Source organism: Tasmannia lanceolata, unplaced genomic scaffold, assembly GCF_043159265.1.
Source record: "Tasmannia lanceolata isolate RefF3 unplaced genomic scaffold, GAP_Taslan_0.1 ptg000013l, whole genome shotgun sequence".
In the NCBI taxonomy this organism is placed as follows: domain Eukaryota; kingdom Viridiplantae; phylum Streptophyta; class Magnoliopsida; order Canellales; family Winteraceae; genus Tasmannia; species Tasmannia lanceolata.
In genome coordinates, this window is record NW_027518690.1 from 12,756,759 (window position 1) to 12,778,995 (window position 22,237).

The 22,237-nt window shown below is 37.8% G+C and overlaps 1 protein-coding gene across 2 annotated transcripts in view; it reads left to right on the plus strand.

Annotated features, from left to right (window-relative positions):
- Nucleotides 1-22,237, plus strand: part of NADK1 (NAD kinase 1) — an 89,335-nt gene that overhangs the window by 59,139 nt on the left and 7,959 nt on the right. For both annotated transcript variants that reach the window (XM_077394183.1, XM_077394184.1), the window contains exon 10: nucleotides 6,593-6,900. In XM_077394183.1, coding sequence (XP_077250298.1) covers nucleotides 6,593-6,900 — 308 coding nt within the window. The remainder of the gene's footprint in view (nucleotides 1-6,592; nucleotides 6,901-22,237) is intronic.

Consider the following 22,237-nt stretch of genomic DNA (forward strand, 5'->3'; position numbering starts at 1 on the left):
GTGCGGTTATCAAAAACATTTTTAAGGCTTACGGAAGAGAAACTGATTCTAGATCTTAGAAATTTCATTATTATCTTCAAAAACATGATTTATGAACTACCCTACTCCATCCGTAGTGAAAAGTACACAAAAGGGGGTGTTTCAACACTTACCCAGAAAAGTACAATTCTGGGTGAGAGTTGTGAGCAATAAGTATCGCGCTAAGTTAGGGCAATGGGAGTCGGATGATCTGTTTAATTTGAAGGGGGTTTCTGTGTGGCGTGACATATTGAAAATTAAGCATTTGTTTAGCAAGTGAATCCGGTTCAAGGTTTATTCGGGGGATCGAATCAGATTCTAGAAGGATTCTTGGTGTTCCACTGAGCCCCTTAGCCTTTTGTTTCATGAGTTGTTTCTTGTCGCATCTTCCAAGGATGTGTTGGTCAAAGATTGTTTTGTTTGAGAGCATGGGAGGGTGGTGTGGATGCCGGCCTTCAGGAGGAAATTCTTCAATAGTGAATTGGAAGCTTTAGCTCACTTTTTTGAACTGATTGAATCATGCTACATCAAATTGTCCTGGCCAGATAAGAGAGTGTGGATTTGGGATTCTTCGGGGTTTTTCTCTGTGAAATCTTTCTATTCTCATCTCTCCCCATGCGTCACCCCTTCCATTCTTGCAAAGGTGTGGAAGTCTCACTGTCCCCCGAGGGTGTGCTTTTTCGGGTGAGCGGCTTGTAGAGATAGGATTTAAACTGTTAACCTTCTCCGAAAAAGGGGTATGTTTTTGGTGGATCACTGTCCTCTTTGCTTGGAAGATGGTGAGTCGGCTAATCATCTTTTCTTGCATTGTAAATTTGCTAGAAAGGTTTGGGGTTTAATCCTGAAAAGATTTGGGATTTGTTGGGTGTTTCCTTGCTCTATTTTGGAGGTTTTGTCGTGCTGGGAGTTGGTGCCTTGGAAGAAGAAAGGTAAGATGGAATTTTTGCCTCTTTACATCTTTCTGGGCGATTTGGAAGGAGAGGAATGACAGGGTCTTTGAGGGGGTGCACAAACTTGCTCATAGAGTTTATATTAATATTATTGCCTTTGTTATAGCTTGGGCTAGGTGCTTGCCCTCGTTTCAGTTTGTTTCTGCCTTCGATTTATGGGAAGGTTGGCGAGTTTTGTGTTTGGAAGGGGAAGTCAGATCTAAGGTGGTGCAAAAATGGAACCCTCCTTCTCCTGGTTGGTTAAAGCTCAAACTTTGATGGCTTGAGTTTTGGCAATCCCGGGCCGGGGGGAATTGGTGGGTTGTTTCGAAATTCCAGTAGGGAGTCTCTATGGGCCTTCTCTTGTCCGCTGGGTGTGTGCGATTCCAGTGAAGCGAAGGTTAGAGCTGTTTTTGAGGGTATTAAAAAAATTGCTAGGGAGGTTTTGGATAATACAATGTGGAAGGTGATTCTATGAATGTGGTTAGATGGCTCCGGGGGTCCGCGGTGCCACCTTGGAGATTCTGGTCATTCTTTGATGAGATCCATGATATTGTTGGGGGCTTAGCTATCGCTTTTGCTCATGTTCGTAGATTGGCAAATGGCGAGGCGGACTCATTAGCTAGAGATGGTGTTATCAGTGCGGGATTGGAGTTTTTTTACTATCTGCCCCCTTGAGGCTTTTTTATTTTTGTGTTTTTTGTTTTCTTTGTTGTTTTTTCTCTGGGTGACCTCCTTGGTCTTCCCGTTTCTCTATTAATATATTGCTACCTTTTCAAGAAAAATGGTTTATAGATCCAAGTAGCTTAAATACCATTCAAAAAAAAAAATAAAATCCAAACAGCTTAGTAAAAAATTAGGAAGTTTCTTTTTCCTAAAAATTTTAAGAGATTGCGTTAGTTAGTGGGCCCACTTTTTATTCATAGCCGTGTTGTAACATCCGAAAAACTTTGATTAATTTTATGTAAAAACCTTGTTATTAACACCCCAAAAGTTATGAAAATTGTATGTCTAATCTAACCCTAATTGTTATATTACTTAAAGAGAGACTTAAGGGGTATTTTCGGGACTTGTAAAAAATTAGCGAGAATGTAACTTATGTTAAAACCTCCAAATATTACCCGTATACCCCAAACCCCTAAAGATTTGCCGTATTCCCAATCCTCCCAAAAAATAGCCGCCCACTCCAATTTTAGAGTGGGTACGGCAAGTTTCTCTCTGCCATTCTCGCCCAATAAGTAGGCCCATCTTGGGTAGGTGATATCATTTAAGAATATTAGAAAGAAAAGAAATCTAGTAACCCAAAAGATTTGGTAAGGTCACTTTAAGATAGATTACATCTCTAAAAATTAGGAAGATTATAACTTAAGTAATCTAATTATATTAGAGGAGGAATAATAGGAGAAGAATAAGGAAGTTTATGCAAAAAAAAAAAATATTAGGAAAATTCTAATCATGCGCAACTCCCAAAAAGGGAGGCGTGCGCAAGATTTTCCCCTCCATTCCTCCTTTGGGTGTCAACTTGTGGGCTCCATTGGATTAAGTAAAAATTTATTGTTTAAATATATATATATATATATAACGATAAAAGAAAGGAGTAGGTATGCTTAAAGGCCAAGCAACCGTAAAGATTAGAATGAGAGAGGGATATTAGGGGTTGTAAGTTAACAAGATTCGGAAACCCAAATAAAAATATATCTATATATACATATATACATATATCTATATACTATATAGCAGAAGAGAAAAGGAGAGAATTATTTGAATTTCTCCCAAAATTCTAACAGAATTACACATCACTTTTTTTGACTTTTTTTAACAAAGGCACTCATTCAACCCACATATTTTCAATCATACCCCCTCCTTTATGCTTTTTAACAAAGGCACCCATTAAAGCCACATAATTTCAATCCTACCCCCTTCCTTTATGCTTTTTTAATTATGGAAACCTCTATAGATTGGAGGGCTAGGATCAGCCTATGGAAATGATTTTACGAGCACAACCTATTGATGCTGTGTTCCATCACATGGACGGTTTGGATCAACCTATGATGTGGTCCGTACAGTTCTTTGTAGGCCCGTGCATCGCATGGGTTTTTTTTACTAGTGTATATATATATATATATATATATATATATATATATATATATATATATATATATGTGTGTGTGTGTGTGTGGGACTCTCTCTCCCACGTTCAAATGTTTGGATGCCCGAGAGAGAGAGAGAGAGAGAGAGAGAGAAGAAAATAGAGGAAAAGAAAAATCTTGTTCAAGGCATTCATAATTGTCATTCATCTTCGGAAATCGTACCCTCAGGTTTGTACATTTATTATCTCTAAAAATCTTAATGTCTTCTGATTTTCAGTTTTTCCGACGTAATAAATAAATAAAATGATCTTTTCCGTATATAGATCTATATAAATGGTGAACTAATATAAATGTTTTGTACATGTATGTATTTCCAACGGATTTATAAAATTAAATAGATAACGTGATTCTTTTTACATAAGTATAAAGTTCTAACAGATCTGAGTAGATAGATAAACAAAATTAATTTTTTTTATACGAAATTGGGTCCTGTCGGATTTATACACATAAAATAAATGAGTTGATATTCGTATACGTATTCTGATGTATATGTGTATATATATATATATATATATATATATATATACACACATATACAAAATTTATGTTTCATATGTATACTCTATTTCATCAGATCCGGTTACATAAATTAAATAAAAATGATATCTTTATCAGTCTATGAATAAATTTAAGTAGAGTGATTTTATTACTTAAGTCTTGTCCAACAGTTTTATGTCAATATGTCAAATAAAATGATTCTTTTTATTTCCAAACAATATCTATATATAGGATAACTACTAGAATTCTTTATATATAGGCCTTGATTTCCAACAGATATATGTACCTATAGTAAATAAGAACAACCTTTCACATGTGTATATTTTGTTCAAATAGTTCTAATGATATGTACAGTAGATAAAATGATCCTTAGCATATGAGCCTCTTTCCAACAGTACTATGAACATAAATTAAATAAAGGGCTTCCTTATCATACATACATGTATATGTTGTATTCCAGTTCCATTTATATATATATATATGAGAAAACGGTTCCTACACATATGTGTAGAGAGTTCTCTACACACTAGCTTAAAATACAGTGGGGGCCCACATTGTTTGGGTGATCCAAGCCATCCATTTTAAAGGCCCTCACATAGATAGGGTGTCTACAAAAAATCAGATCCATAGGATCATCCCAACCCTACGATTTGTGGAGGTAAAATGGATGTCTTTAAACCTTCACAAATTAGTCCAATTTTTGCCGCCACAGTTCGAATGGTTAGGATGATCCTCTGGATCTGATTTTTTGTGGACACCCTATCTATGTGAGGGCCTTAAAAATGAATGGTTTGGATCACCCAAATAATGGGGCCCCCACTGTATTTTAAGCTAGTGTGTAGATAACTTATCTACACATGTGTGTAGGAACCGTTTTCTCTCTCTCTCTCTCTCTCTCTCTATATATATATATATATATATATATATATATATATATATATATACATATAAATTTGATAAAATGATTTTGTGTATGCCCAATGAATTTACCAACAGTTGTATTTAAGATGGATTGAATGGCTTTCTTTCAAATTCCTTATAAATAGTTTCGTACAGATTATATATCAAATGATTTTTCGTAGAGGCCCAAATAGATTTTACATGAAATTTCCTTAAAACATTACAATATACTAATTAGTATATGCACCTAAGGTTTAAATTATGACTGGGTCTAATCCACCTCAAATAAAATTGTTAAGTTTATGAGAAACATAGCGATTGTGTGACCTCGTTTACAGGATTGGTCAACCCTCATTTCTGCGTAGAGATCCTTTAATTTTCTTCACATCTTCAGTTGGAAAAGGCAGGTGATAGCTAAACTTGTTTTGTATAGACATTCAATTCTTGCAATAGGGATGGAGAGGTGTTCTAGTTGTATTTTCTTACTAAGTTGTATTCCTGTTTAATAATTGTAGTTTTGTACGTTATATGTTTTGGAACGTAACTTGAATGTAAATTGATAAGTGCCAAATTGTTTGCTCTTTCAATAACACGAAAAGATTTGAAAAAAAAAGGGAGATAGAAAATTATTTAAAGAGGAAATAGGGAAGGGTGATGGGAGACCATTGCGTCATCTCCGAAATTAAGGAACAAAAAATTTAAGTATATACAACTTGGGAGAACCGCGCAACCCCTCGTTGATGACGGAATCCTATGGAGACTACGAGTCCCTAGGCGGTATGATCTATCGGAATAAGACCACGCCGAACCGACCGTGTCGGCAAAGGCAACAAGCTAGTTGGGAGCCGGAGTGCCTTTGGTTAAGAATTCGTAATGATTAAGAGTTGAATTGATTAACACTCACTCGTATTGTCTTTTTCTTTTTATGCCAGTTATATCTGTATCTTGTTTTATTTGAATCGGTTTCTCTTATTTCTTTTGTAGAACTTTATATATATCATTTGTTAGGGTAAAATCATGATTGTTCAACTCATTCTATTTTTCAATTTGTTAAATATTGATCTTGAACTGTTGTTTGGCATTGAAATTTTATACTTGCCTCGTTTTCTATCGACCTGCTGTTTTGACCCACATTTTTCCCCAGGATTAAAAGACTTGAACATAGGAGCGTTAGCAAAGGAGGATGTCTAGAGGCGTAGGAGAAGTCATGGAGCGAATAAATAGAGGAGACGATGCTTTTCGTCGATTCTTTTGGTTATTTTAAGTTTTCTTGAGTTGGTTATGATTAATTATTTTGGGACATTGAGCAGATAGGTTATTTGGGATTTTTAGTTAAATAATTGTAGTAGAACTATTTATGTGATTGGAATAAGAATTATAATATATTTAGTATTCAAGTAATGGTTTCAAAAAAAAGAAAAATTTCTCTTGTGGTTTTAATAGGTTCTTTGTTTGTAGCGACTCAGTTACGGAATTGGGTCGTTACACGTGTGCAGTCCCTTTTAGGGGGCGTACGACTACTTTATGGGGGATAGTCAATTTTCCCCTTATTTTATATAATTTTATAAAATTGTTATATATATACCCACTAGATTTTATCTCTCATTAATTTGTTTCCTATTTTACCCCTAATGCTTTATATATTCACTTATGTGCCATTTGGGGTGTAATTTATTAAATATTACTCCAAATTTAAATTCAATTAAGGGGAAAAAGGAATGGCGTTACACTGTGTGGCTGCTCTCTCATGCAACAGACGTTCCACGAAATGCCTTTTGTGATGGACCCTAGCAAATCCCTTGTTTCATTTAGGATGGGGGTATAACTCATTTGTTGACTGAAATGGAAGACCTGCCCTTCCTGTTTGTTGCAAGAAAAATTGCTGAAAATGTTTACTTTCCTATTGTAGTTTATTGATATTGTTATGGATTTTTCATCACATTTTGTAGATCTGAGTTGTTATCCGTGACACATTTAATATACTAAATAAAGTTAAGGTGTTGTAGATTTACTCTATTCAGTTATGTTATTGTGATGTAGTTGTTTTTTATATACTGGTCCACACAGTATCCCAAAGTGGTCTTTAACATCCTTTAGAAACGGAACGCTACAGAGACTACCTCAATGCAGTTCTTAAGGGTCCAATTAGTATTACATTACGCCATCGCCTGCAGTGCCATGTTATCCGAGATGCAGCAAAAAATGAACTGGAGACTGAAGAACCTATTCTAGTCCTGAATGAGGTTACAATTGATCGTGGAATGTCATCCTTTCTCACATACCTGGAGTGCTATTGCGACAATTCCTTTGTAACATGTGTGCAAGGTGATGGCTTGATCTTATCAACAACATCTGGAAGCACCGCATATTCATTGGCAGCTGGAGGATCTATGGTCCATCCACAGGTATGTTTGACCCTTCATCTGCTTTTTATTATTGTCTGTTGTTGTGAAGAAAATTATCGAGCTTGTGAAACTACCAATTACTCCAAAAGCTTAAGCTATTGGAGATGGTGTTATTCAATCTTTTATTCTTTGACACTTCTCCTCACATGTGGCCCCTCTTATTTTGTGTTGGCCATTACATGGGGATTTTTAATATTAAGAAGTTTGAACTCAGGACCTTTGCTCCGATACCATGTGAAACTACAAATTACTCCAAAAGCTTAAGCTGTTGGGGATGGTGTTATTTAATCTTTTATACTTTAACAGAGCTGAAGTATCAAGAGTAATTGCTTTTGTTTATATCAATGATCTGATATAACCTTATCCAGTTTGGTCTTGAATTATGGCCATACAATTTTATGACAAATGATAGGAAAGCATTTTGAAATTGGCTTGAGGAACTCGTTTTTTGACATTTGAAATCATGAGGCATGCTCCTTACTGTTCTTTGATGATTCCATCATGTTAAAGTGATTGCAACTAGGATATTTGAACCTTTAATCCCCTTTTAATTCATGAGGCTAATTTTGTGCACAGTTGCAAGATTCGTGCATGTTCAATTGAAAATTACAATAGCCAATTCATTTCTTCAGTTTCTCCGGTTGTTTGTACTCCCACTTCTGTGTTGCATTATAATCTTCTATTTGTTAATGTAGCTAACATTCTTAAGTTCAAGAAATATTTGGGTGGAACTACATTGCTTCCAGAAACTTTTAGATAGAACCATGAAATACTTGCCGATGGATCCTAAACAAATTTCATGATTGTTCCAGAAATTGTTGGATAGAATCGTGAATTATTCCACTAGTGATTCTTTTTTTTTCCTCATTTTAGAACTGTTAAAAATGCAGTTAGGGTTAGAGAGAGGAAGGAGAAGAGGAATGGAGGGATGGTGAGACTACACTTGAGAGCTCATGTAAATGATGTATATATAGCCCCAAATAGGGCAATATGTGTACAAAGACTCCAATACCCTCTACACTACATATAATACCTAAACTACCCGTACATGTTCAATACTCTCCCTCAAGATGGAGTGTATCTACTATGGAACTCCAGCTTGCTAGAAAGAAATTACAACAAATAACTAAAAATAACCATACAACAAAAAATATAATAATATCAGACAAACAACCAGCTTGTTACAACACTCCCCCTCAAGCTGGTGTTGTGAATACATTATGAAAAGCATAACAAATAAGCCACCATGAGAGCACAATCTCCGAGATCAACGGCCACAAAAAAAGAGTAGCTCCCCCTGAATTAACATGACGACGAGAGAGATCAGAACAGGGTCTCCCCTGAATTTGAACCCTGCTAATAAATCTGCAGACCACGAAGGATTGAACGGAGATACCTCGGTAGGGAAATAGCATCGATCTAACGAGCAAAATAGGCACACCACAAGCAGAGACATCAGCTAAGCAGCACAACGCCAATAAAAGTGTTCGAAGTTAGGATAAGGTTAGAAGAGAGGAAAAAGAAGAGGAGCAGTGAAGATGGGAAGTCTCCACTAGAGAGCTCCTCATGTAAATGATGTATATATAGGCCCATCTAAGGCAACATGAGTACAAAGACTACAATAACCTCACTACTACAAGTAATACCTAGACTACCCTTACATACTCTTCAACACTCCCCCTCAAGCTGGAGAGTATATACTATGGAACTTGAGCTTGGTACTAAGAAAACTACGATATCCATACAAACAACTATAAAAAAAAATATAACAAAAAGATAATCATCTCATACACACATCCAGCTTGGTACAACACTCCTCAGGCTAGTGTGGTGAATACATAATGAGGAACATAATAAAAGATAGCAGTGGCCAAAAGAGTACACCAGCGAGATCAATGGCCATAAAAAAGAACAGCTCCCCTTGAAGCAGCACTACGGCGATAGCGATCACAGCAGGGCCTTCCCCTGAGTCAGAACACGGCGAAAAAACATGCATGCCAACAACGATCAAACAGAAGCACCTCAACATGGACAACAACGAGCCTCGAACAAAATGAGTGAACAACGGCGAGGGAGCATTGGCTGGTGGATACATCAGCTGAGTAGCACAACCCCAAGAGAAGAAGAACTCCCACCACCAGAAGGGTAAGAAGAATTGAACAACGACGGGGTATACCATCGTTCAGAGAGACAAGGTCGGCGGCAGGACATCATTGGCTAGAGAAGAAGAACAACCATCGGATTGGAACCAACCAACGAAGGGGGCCTCCGTTGTCAGGAGAGGTAAGGTCGATGACAAGACACTGTCGCATGAAGATAACCAGCCAACGATGAGGACACCATCGTCTAGAGACAAGGTCGACGGCAGGACATTGTCGCCTGAAGAGGACCATCCAAAGATGGGGACACTATCGTCTGGAGACAAGGTCAACGGAGGATATAATCGCCTGAAGATAACCAACCAATGATGGGGACATCATCATCTGGAGACAAGGTCGACGGCAAGACATCGTCGCTTAAAGAGAACCAACCAATGATGGGGACACCATCGTCTGGAGACAAGGTCGACGTGGGACACCGTCGCCTGAAGATAATCAACCAACGATGGGGACACCATCGTCTGGTGACAAGGTCGACGACATGACATCGTAGTTTGAAGAGAACCAACGAACGATGGGGACACCATCGTCTAGAGACAAGGTCAATGGGGGACACCGTCGCTTGAAGAAAACACCGACCAACGACGGCGGAAAGCACGTCGCCCGGGTTAGATAACCAACCAACGATGGGGGACACCATCGCTTGGAGATAACACCGACCAACGACGGGGAACACCGTCGTCGGGGGCAGATAAGGCTGAAAGCAACGTTAATGGTCGGGCATATAGCCGGACAATAGTAGGTAAAAACTATGTCAGGAACATGAAAAAGGAACCGACCATAGAAGGGACGAATTACATAACAAGAAGGGCAAAGAACATAAAGGATTCACCAACAACACTCCACCTCGGGCGAGACTACATGAGCTCGGATAAAAGACTGCTAGAAAGACAACGCCAAGGAAAAGACATGACAACACTAAGAACTACATGACAACGACACTCCAACAAGAGGGTGATACTACATCAACCCGGAGATGATGACAAGATAACAAGAAGACAATAGCAAGATAACAACAATACAACACTAAACAACAATAGAGTGAATCAAGACAACAAGACAACAAGAGAACATACTCCATCCATGGAACTACATGGAGTGCTTCAACACTCCCCCTCAATTTGACGCTAAAGGCCTCTTACTTACAATGAAAAGAAGACACTCAAAGCACAACACCTCTCTTGGAAATTTGGTCAAACACGTGGTTTGCACCATGGAAATGAAAACAAAGGCCATGGAAGACAACGAAGATAAACAAGGAAAATAAGGATTAGGATGGAGTGGATGGGGGGATGAGGGTTTCAAAACATGAAGGAGAGAGAACGGATTTAAACCATAAAGAAAGAGATTATGGAATGAAAAAGAACCCAACAAGGGTATGGGTTTAGAAAAGAAATGAGATTTCGGGATTTAGAATGAAAAAGAAAGGGATTTTTGGAGTTAGAACAATAAAAAGAACAAGAAAGAGACAAGGAAGAAGAATAAGAATGGATGTAAGAGAAGAAAGAACAAGAAGGGATGGTATTAATGAAGAAAAGAGGGAAAATAATATACAATAGTGGATCTTTCTTGGTTTTCTTGTGTTTTGAAAGATGGATGGATCTACAAATGGTATTTACATGAAGGATTTATGGTTTAGGAACCCAAAAGAAAGGATATACGGTTTTGATGGATGATTTTAGGATTTTGAATGGAGATTTAGGGTTTTGGGGATGCCAAAAAGGGATTTGGGAAGAAGTTTTCTTCACAAATGGGATGGTAGTGAGAAAGTATGGAGATATGGGGATATGGATGGAGAGGATGTATTCAAAAGAGAAAGAAAGGGAGGATTTAGGGATTTGGATTTGAGATTTTGGGCTAGGGTGGAGATTTAGGGATTTTTGGATGGAGGGAATAAAAGTAGAAAGATACACCAATAAAAGGTTGTGGATGGAGATTTCATCCAATGGGATGAGGGTGGCGTTGTAGGGAATAGGATTTGGAGAGGGTTTGGGATTTTTTTGGATGGAGATTTGGATTTGAGAATAGAGTTGGGTTTACGGTAGGGCAAAAGGGGTTTTACATAAAGGTTAAGGGAGGGATTGAGGGTTTTAGGGGTTACAACAAGGATATGGAAGAGAGGGTGAGGAGGCATGAGAGGGGTGTATGGTGTGGGAGCTCGCAAATAGCTCAAAGGGAGGGGACAATGTAGAGAGATAGAGGGTGCGAGATAGAGAGAGAAGATTACGGAATGAAAGAGAAAAAGATTAGGAAGAGGAAAAAAGGAATGTCTAAATGCGCAAGGGATGGGAGAGAGATAATATATGGAGAGATTTGAGAGAGATTTTAGGAGATCTGGGAGGTAGAAAGATTGCGAGGGAGAGGGGTGCATGAGAGAGGCATCAAGAGAGAAAGAGAAGTGTGAGAGAGAGATGGGAGGGATGGAACTAGGGTTTGGTGACTCTTCTTTATTCTTTCCCTTAATGATCTTGCTCTGATACCATGTTAGAAGTTAGGCTAGGGTTAGAAGAGAGGAAGAAGAAGAGGAGTACAGAAGATGGGAAGTATTCACTAGGGAGCTCCTCTTGTAATGATGTATATATAGGCCCATCCATGGTTTTAAATTTCGGTCGAAATATTTCGGTTTCGGCCACGACCGAAACGAAATTTACATGAAGTCGTTTCTTTACAAGATTTCGGCCCGAAATTCCGAAATTCCGCCGAAATGTCACCGAAATTTCGGTTGAAATTTCGTTTTTGGCCTTTTTTACAAAATTTCCACTGAAATTTATGACATATTCACCGAAATAGCCAAAATTTCCACTGAAATCGCCGAAATTTACACCGAAATTTTAGACATTTCGGTTGAAATTAAAAAAAACAAATCATAATCATATTTTTACATGATTTTGGCCGAAATTTCTCCTGAAATTGAAACGTTTCGGTTTCGGTGTTGACCGAAACCACCACTGAAACCGAAATTTAAAACCTTGGGCCCATCTAGGGAAACATGAGTACAAAGACTATAATACCCTCACTACTACAAGTAATACCTAGACTACCCTTACATACTATTCAACAAGAAGAATAAGAACCACTGGAAAGGTGGTCGGAACAAACCAACGACGGGGGTCACTGTTGTCTGGAGATACAAGGTCGACGGGGGACACCGTGTCCTGGAGATAACCAACCAACGATAGGGACACCATCGTTTGGAGACAAGTTCGATGGGGAAAATCGTCACTACAAATCATACGTATAGGTTAAAACATCTAAAAACTACCTCTCCAATACATTATATTATAATCCCTAATAGTTTACATAAGAACCATAGGGTTTTCCACCTTAAAAATCCTAAAAGAGTCAAAAACCCTTTTCTTTGTTCAAAAGAAATCAAGATAAATCAAGAAACACATCTAAAGCCCTAATTTGAAAAATCAAGAACACTAAAGGCGAAAACACATAAATTTTCCACCCAAAAATTCAAAAGTGGGTTTTCGGGCACTTACTCGAAGACGAAAACTGAAATGACGAAGAACCCTAATTCTTCTTCTCCTTTTCTTGCCTTCTCTTCTTTTTTTTCCACGGTTTTTGGCGTGCGCAAGTGGGCATGAATTGATGAGAGTTCACGCAATTTTTTTTTTCTTTTACTTTGAGTTTCCTTGTTTATTTCTAACTTATAATAGCTTTCGTTTCTCACTAATAGCAATAGTCCAACTTGATTATAACACTTTAAGGGTTGTATTTATCAAATAGCTTTCCTAATGTAAGTTTCTCACTAATAGCAAGAGTCCAACTTATAACACTTTAAGGGTTGTATTTATCAAATTTAGAAACTAACTAAATCTTTTAAGAGTTTTAAAATTAATAAATGGCCTAATAGGACAAATCCCGTCATAAGGCCCCACCTTAACGGAAAAAGGCCCATAACGTCGCCAGATCGTGTAATCTTTGGCCCGATGGATAGATAATCAAGTCCAAAATCAAGTCAAATGGACAAGATTTGACACCCTAAAACAAAGCTATAAATAAAATGACGGGAATACACTACGAGCCGTCGATTTTCCAAAATTTCTTGATTTCTTAAAGTTCAAGGGGGATCGATACTCAAATGACATGATATGTTATCCATTCGAGCTTATCGAAGGTCCGAGGGATCCGATAATCGATCCAACGATCCGAAAGGCTTCAATTCACAAATTTAGACCGTTAATCTTTGATCGAAGGATCGATGACCAGGATTTAAATAAAGTTATTAATTTTTCGAACCTTGGTGCGGCCGGATCTTTACAAAACCCCTCTTAGGCATTTCATCAAACACTTGAGGTGCACCTCGGATATCAAGAAAAAGGCCATAGAAGCCACAAAAAATATAGAAAAGAGAAAATAAAGGATTTGGGGTGGAGATTGGGAATGGAAAAGGATTTTTGGGGGTTGGTCTACACCAACACAAAGGCCATAGAAGCCAAAAAAAATATAACATTACTCAACTCAACAAAGCCTTTGTCCCAAACTAGTCGGCTAAATGAATCCTTTAGAAAAAAAATATGAAGAATGTGAAAGGAATCTATCCGACTCTAATCCCGGCTCTAGTTGGGTTCTTCTACGTGGATCATTTTCTTCCATTCTATCCTATCCAAGTTCATGTTCTTTGTCATGTTCCTAGCTATCAAACCTTTCCTCACTGTTTCTCTCAAGTTGTTTTCGGTCCGCCCCTACCTCTTTTTACCCCATCAATTTGGCACGAGTCGCCTCTTCTCACCGGAGGATCCAAAGGCCTACGTTGGATGTGTCCAAACCATCTTAAGCGGTGTTCTCTCATCTTCTCCTGAATTGGTGCCACCCCCACCTTTTTACGAATGTTTTCATTTTTAATTCTATTTAACCTTGTGTGGCCGCACATCCATCTAAGCATTCGCATCTCCGCTACACTCATCTTATGCACATGCTACTTCTTGGTGGCCCAACATTCTAAGCCGTACAACATGGCTGGCCTAACAGCTGTCTTATAAAACTCTCCCTTCAACTTGGTAGGGATTTTATGGTCGGACAGAACTCCGAAGGCAAACTTCCACTTCAACCAACCTGCTCTTATTCTATGGTTAACATTCTCTTCAATCTCTCCTTCCTTATGTAGAATTGAACCAAGATAGCGAAAGATATCCCTCTTAAGTACCTCCTGTCCAGTCATATTTACTACATCCTCATCCCGCCTCCTTACATTACTAAAGTTGCATTCCATATATTCTGTCTTAGTCCTGCTAAGTCTAAAACCTTTAGATTCCAAATTAGTTCTCCAGAACTCTAACTTAGCATTTACTCTTGCTTTGGTTTCGTCGATTAATATTATGTCATCTGCAAATAAAGTACACCACGGCACCTCATCCTGGATACCCTCCATAAGCTCAACCATAACTAGCGTAAAAAGATAAGGGCTTAGAGCTAATCCTTGGTGCAGTCCTATCGTAATTGGAAACTCACTAGACGTGCCATTCGTGGTTCTGACACTAGTTATTGCTCCATCGTACATATCCTTAATCACATCAGCATATTTAGTATGAATTTTTTTCCTTTTAAGGACCCAACACAACATTCCTGGGAACCCTATCATACACTTTCTCCAAATCAATGAAAACCATATGAAGGTCCTTTTTATTTTCTCTAAATCTCTCCATTAACCGCCTAATTAAGAAGATGCTTCCAAGTCGATCGTCCGGGCATGAAGCCAAACTGATTCTCTGACACCTTAGTCTCTTTTCTTAGTCTATGCTCAATTATCCTCTCCCAAAGCTTCATGGTGTGACTCATTAGCTTGATTCCCCTGTAATTGGTGCAACTCTGAATATCCCCTTTATTCTTATAAATAGGTACTAATGTACTCTTCCTCCACTCATCAGGCATCTTCTTAGTCTTCAAAATATTGTTAAGTAATCTAGTTAACCAAACCAAACCCACATCACCCAAGGATCTCCAAGTCTCAATAGGAATATCGTCAGGACCCCTATCCTTACATAATTTCATATTTTTCACAGCTACTCTCACCTCTTTGATGTTCAGATTCTACGAACAAACCTCTGGTTTGTATCATCAAAAGCGTTATCAAGTTCTCCCAAATTCTCTACAGGTTCTCCATTAAACAACTTATTGAAGTTAAGTTCTCCACCTCTCTTTAACCTCATTTTCTTTTACTAACAATCTTTGATTCTCGTCTTTGATGCATTTTATATGATTCAAGTACCTGCTCTTCCTTTCTTTCGTCTTAGCAAGCTTGTAGACATGTTTTTCACCCTCTTTCGTCCCTAACCTGTGGTACAAATCCTCATATGCCTTGCCTCTAGCTTCCCTTACTGCCTTCTTAGCTTCTTTTCTAGGCAATTTATACTTCTCAACGTTCTCCTCATTTCTACACTTATGCAAATATTTATAATACTCTCTTTCAGACCTAATCGCCTTTTGGACCTCCTCATTCCACCACCATGTGTCTTTAGAGGGTGGCCCACTTCCCCTAGATTCTCCAAGTACCTCCCTAACCACTTTCCTTATATAACTAGTGTAACGACCCAAAACAATCGAGCCGCTACAAGCAAAAGAAAACCACTGAAAAACACCATGAATTTTTTTTTTCAAGAGATAAGATAAACTATTATAGCATTCTTAAACTTGCCACAACCACAAATCTTATTCCAATTTAAAACCCAAGTAAGAGTCGCAGTCTGAAAAAATAAGACATAAGTCTTACAATTTAAAAGCATTCATAAACTAAAAAAAAAATAAAGACGATGACATAATATGTCATCGGAACTCAAGAACCAAATCTTCACTACACACTCCTCTCTCCTTTTCCTTCTAGGTCTCATCATCAGCAAAGTCAGCATGTCCCATATTTTCATTTCCTGTGGTTTAATCAACGTAAGCAAGATCCTCCAGTAACTAAATTCAAGTACATCAAACAATATTGGTGAGAGGTAATGTAGAATGATCACATGAAGAATATGCTATTAAAAGAAATATGAAGCTACAAAGAAACAATATAAACCATAACCGACAATAATTAAAGGAACATACATCTTTAATGTGTAAACTCTATAAATGACATGCGACGGCTACACCCCGGGCTCATATGTCATTTCCCCCCTTTTTCTTTTCTTTCATTTATTTCCGTCCAGATGCCCTGCCTCACGACTTTCCACTACCCCCGTCTAAAGGTAGTGGCGGTTTTGGACTTTTAATTACGGATGACAGACATCATGCCAAGCCGCCTTAGGGATTATTTTCCTTCGGTAAGATGATCAACACAAGGCTGCGCACTCTGATCGTGTTGACTTTTGACCTTTTTGGTCCAAGGAAGACACAACGACCTCCCTTATACCCCCATCTACATGCTCATGACAAAGCATAAAGTAATCCATTCCTTTTTTTTTAAACTACATCATGCAAATCTATATAGCATTTGAAATCTAAAATCAACGGAATTATCATGTCAATTTAACTAGAATAACAATTTGAGAGAGGAATATAACTAGAACATCAATCTAACATTAACAAGCCCATATTGAGAGATATACAAGAATAGTCCATTGTCAGTTGCCTTATACTTCTGTCGGATGAGAGAACCTACGAAGTCCCTAAACAAGGATAGAGGGTCGATCAACCTGAAAGCGATGCCAACACCCAATCACACTGGATTCTCACCATTTTACTATATCTATCTTACGGTGGTTCGGGGTGTCAATTATCTCTATCAATGATAATTCTCATTATTACGATAATGTATATTCAAGTGGGTTCAATTAGAGTTGAAGTTTCATATTCAAAAGGTGTACATAGAGCTGAAAATTCAGAATTAATAGGTTTAAGATATTGCTGAAATTTCAGATTAAATGTGCTGAAATTTCAGATTTAAAGGGTTCATAACAGTGCTGAAATTTCAGTTTAAAAAGGGTTCATAAAGGTGCAGAAATTTCAGTTTTAAAAGGGTTCATATAAAGTGCTGAAATTTCAGTTTTAAAGGGTTCATAAAGTGCTGAAATTTCAGTTTTAAAAGGTTCATAAAGTGCTGAAATTTCAGTTTTAAAAGGATTCATAAAGGTGCTGAAATTTCAGTTTTAAAGGGTTCATAAAGTGCTGAAATTTCAGTTTTAAAAGGATTCATAAATGTGCTGAAATTTCAGTTTTAAAAGAGTTCATAAGGTGCTGAAATTTCAGGTTTATTATGCTGAAATTTCAGATTAAAAGGGTTTATAAATTGCTGAAATTTGAGATTAAAAGGGTTTATAAAAGTGCTGAAATTCCAGATTAAAGGTTTCATAACAGTGCTGAAATTTCAGTTTTAAAGGATTCATAAAGGTGCTGAAATTTCAGATTAAAGGTTTCATAAAAGTGCTGAAATTTCAGTTTTAAATGATTCATAAAGGTGCTGAAATTTCAGTTTTAAAGGTAATATCTTATTATTTTTCTTCAATAAAACCTATAGTCGTAAGTCTACAACATTCTAGATTTACGAGTACACGAAAAGAAGAAAAACCCTAAAGTTTTAAATCTTGATCAAAGGGTACAACACTATGATCCATTAATTTAAAGTTCTTAGAATTTCTTAGGTTATGAAAATAAGGTACTTACTTGGAGCGGATCGAAGTTGGAACGGTTGGATCGCCCACCTTCTTCACTTCTCCTCCTTCTTTTTCTACCCTCTTTTTCTTTTTACGCAAGGGAGAAAAGATATGGGTGCACGTTTCTCAAGAAAGGAAAAACGTGGCCAAATCAATTGGGTTTTTTATTTTGATAGTTAGTTTCTCTATTAATCTTCCTCTTAGGTGTCATTTCTACATTTGTTGCTAAGTTTAAGTCCATAGGATAGGTAACTTATTTGATTTTTGATTTAAAAAAAAAAAAAAACAAAAGCAAGAGGGCCCACAAAAAGTTGCGCACAACTCTTGGGGAAGAGTTGTGCGCACGTTTTTGTCAAAAAAGAAGGGGGGGGGGAAATCTTATTGGTTTCCTTCCATTTAGTGAAGCTTGGATCCTAATTTATCTCCTTCTATTCTTATCTTTTTTATTTGAATAATATCCTCTCCTTTTTAAGCAATTTAATCCAATAAATAAATCCGTCCTATATTCATTGGAATCTTTGGAAGATTACAATATTTACTAAAATAAATAGGTGGACCCACCAAAATATGGGGAAACGTACTCACGTTTTCCCAACGTGGGTTTCTCCTAATTACAACCATTTTCCAATTTATTTCATTCCAACTAAATAATTTTCATGGAAATAAAATTTTCAAGGAAAGCTTTCTATCATAATATCAATCTAAATACTAGAACAAGGACCCTTGATTCATAGGTCATCCGATCTAAGATATGGGGAAACGTACTCACGTTTTCCCAACGTGGGTTTCTCCTAATTACAACCATTTTCCAATTTATTTCATTCCAACTAAATAATTTTCATGGAAATAAAATTTTCAAGGAAAGCTTTCTATCATAATATCAATCTAAATACTAGAACAAGGACCCTTGATTCATAGGTCATCCGATCTAAGATAATCTAGGGAAAAACAAAGGCCCAAATTTATGATCCGACATCGATCCAAGATGGATCGATGATCTAAGCCATTAATTTGAACAATAAGGACTAAAAATTAGATTTTTACAAAAATCACAAGGGAGATTGAAAATGGTGGTCTTTACAACTAGACATCCCATTCCACATAATATTAGTCCCCTTGTCAAGTCTCCAAGGTCCTTCTTTAAGCAATCAAACATCTTTAGTTTTTCCCTTTTGAGATCCCACCACCTATCGGATGTCTAACATCTCTATCTTTTCTCCTCCAACGTTGGATGTATATATCCAACACCACCAGCCTATGTTATGTGACTAAACACTTCCCGGGTATGACTTTACGATCTTTACATGCAGCTCTGTCCTCTCTCCCAGTGAGGAAAAATCTATCTGGCTACAGTTGGTGCCACTGCTAAAGGTTATCAAGTGTGAATCTCTTTTCTTAACAAAACTATTTGTTAACATCAAATTATATGCCACTGCAAACCCTAAAAATATATTCTCCTGCCTCATTTCTATTGCTAAAACCCAATCCGCCATGAAGCCTCTCAAATCCTCCACTAGTTCTTCCCACATGTCCACTTAAATCTCCTCCTATAAATAACTTCTCTCCATGTGGTATTCCTTGGACTACTTCATTCGTACCTTCCCAAAATTGCCTCTTGACAGGATCATTTAATTATATTTGAGAGGCATACGCACTAACAACATTAATCGTGTATTCACCTAATACTAATTTAATTAGAATAAGTCTATCACCCTTCCTTTTAACATAACTTAACTTGAAACCCGTATTTTCTATCCTGAAAACAAGCTATATTAACTCTTCCTCTACTCGTTGTATCAATTCCCTCAGCATACCTGTTAATGAACCTATGTTCCAAGTGGCTAAACAAATCCTACTCTCTTGGACTAGATTCCTCACCCCCCGTACCCGTCCCGTAGAGTGCGAGGACCCTTGCCCATTTTCCACGACACCCGGGTGCCGATGTGGCGGGTCACTAAGGGAGTGACGACCCAGGACTCGCCTCCTCACCCCTTGCACCCACCCATGAAGGTGCAAGGACCCTTGCTCATTTAATACTACATCTGGGTGCCGATGCAGCGCGTCGCTAAGAGGTTTATGCCCCAACGAATTTTCTATAGGATTCATTTCATAGAAAGAGAAAATTTAGAAAAGAAAATAAGGGAGGAGGTGTGGAGACACCCAAAATGGGTTTTACAATAACAAGGAAATCATTTTTTTTGTGTGTTGGTTTGGGATTTACGGGAACCCAATTTTGGGTTTGCACAAAAGCATAGAGGAGAGAGAGAGATTTCTGAAACAAAAAAAATAGAGTTACGGCAAAGGGGATTTTCTTTTGTTTTTTTCTTTTTTTGTGTGTTGAGAGTTACGGCAAACCCGAACGAGGGTCGAAGGAGGGTTGTCGTAATGCGCAGGGAGAGAGAGAGAGAGAGAGAGAGAGAGAGAGAGAGAGAGAGAGAGAGAGAGAGAGAGAGAGAGAGAGAGAGAGAGAGATTTGAGGGTTAGGAGAGAGAGATTTATGAAAAGATAAAAAAGAAACCCAAAATGGCTTTTACACAAGATCTGAGAGAGAGAGATTTTAGGGAGATTTGAGGAGAGATTTTCAGAAAAATAAACAAAAAGTAAACAAAACCTTGCACGTGCAAGAGATACCGAGAGAGTGGAGAGAAATGAGGAGAGAACATCTCAGGGATGACAAACATGGATCTAGGAAGGTTATGACAAAATCATAAGAAAAGGGAAAAACAAATACGAGGGACTGAGAGAGAATGGAATGAGATGAAATGGACTCTTCTTCTTTCTTTTCCTTCCCTAAGATTTTTGCTCTGATACCAAGCTAGAAATGGAGTTAGGGTTAGAGGAAGTATAAGAGGAAATGGAGGGGAGCTCCTCCTGTAAATGATGTATATATAGGCCTCAAATAGGGCAACATGTGTACAAAGACTACAATACCCTCTACACTACATATAATACCTACACCACCCTTACATGTGATTCAACAAGAACAATAGATGGTTTTAGAAAGGTGGCCTCATGTTAATAATAGAGACAAAGGGAATCATTTCTATCCTCAAGTCAAGTCTGTATTAGATTTTTTGGAGGTTAAGCACAAATCTTTGTTTGATCCTGTAACAAGATACATTCTGTTTTCCATGATGTTGCAATGAAGTCTATGTATTAGATTTTTTGGAGATCTTTGTTTGATCCTGTAACAAGATACATTCTGTTTTCCATGATGTTGTAATTTCATTGCAAAAAATTTGTAGTCTTGGCATAAGTGAATAACAATCACTTTCACTTTCTAAACCAAGCTTGTTGTGTAGAAGTTTGTTTAGTAGTTTCAAAGTAAGATTTGTAGTTCCTTCATGATGAATGTGGCTGAAGGAGCACTCATAGCAATTGGGCTGCCAATCTTTTATATCAAGAAATAAGCTTCTCAGTCTCCAGAGAGAACTTCATGAAGCCATGAAATAGTAAGAAGTGGTGTCACCTATAATCCAAACTTTAGACAAAGCAGGACCTCTCTTCTTTTGAATACTCAACTCAACTCAACAAAGCCTTTGTCCCAAACTAGTTGGGGTCGGCTAAATGAGTCCTTTAGAAAAAAATCATGAAGAAGGTAAAAGGAATCTACCCAGCTCTAATCCTGGTTCTAGTTGGGTTCTTCTACGTTGATCATTTTCTTCCATTCTATCCTATCCAAAGTCAAGTTCTCTGTTAAGTTCCTAGCTATTAAGTCTTTCCTCAATGTTTCTACCCAAGTTGTTTTCGGTCTGCCCCTTCTTCTTTTTACTCTATCAATTTGTCACGACTCACCTCTTCTCACCGGAGCATCCAAAGGCCTACATTGGATATGTCAAAACCATCTTAGGCAGTGCTCTTTCATCTTCTCCTCATTTGGAGGCACCCCCACCTTTTTAGTTTTTACGAAGTCTTCATTTTTAATTCTATCTAGCCTTGTGTGACCGCACATCCATCTAAGCATTCACATCTCCGCTACACTCATCTAATGCACATGCTACTTCTTGGTGGCCCATCATTCTGAGCCGTACAGCATGGCTGGCCTCACAGTTGTCTTATAAAACTTTCCCTTCAACTTGGTAGGGATTTTACGGTCACACAGAACTCCTGAGGCCAGCTTTCACTTCAACCAACCTGCTCTTATTCTATAGTTAACATCCTCTTCAATCTCTCCTTCCTTACGTAGAATTGAACCAAGATAGCGAAAGATATCCCTCTTAGGTACCTCTTGTCCATTCATATTTACTACATCCTCGTCCCGCCTCCTTACATTACTAAAGTTCCATTCCATATATTCTGTCTTAGTCTTACTCAATCTAAAACTTTTAGATTCCAAATTAGTTCTCCATCACTCTAATTTAGCATTTACTCCTGATTTGGTTTCGTTGATTAATACTATGTCATCTATAAATAACATACACCACGACACCTCATCTTGGATATCCTCCGTAAGCTCATCCATAACTAGCGTAAAAAGATAAGGGCTTAGAGCTGATCCTTGGTGCAGTCCTATCGTAATTGGAAACTCACTAGACGTGCCATTCGTGGTTCTGACACTAGTTATTGCTCCATCGTACATATCCTTAATCA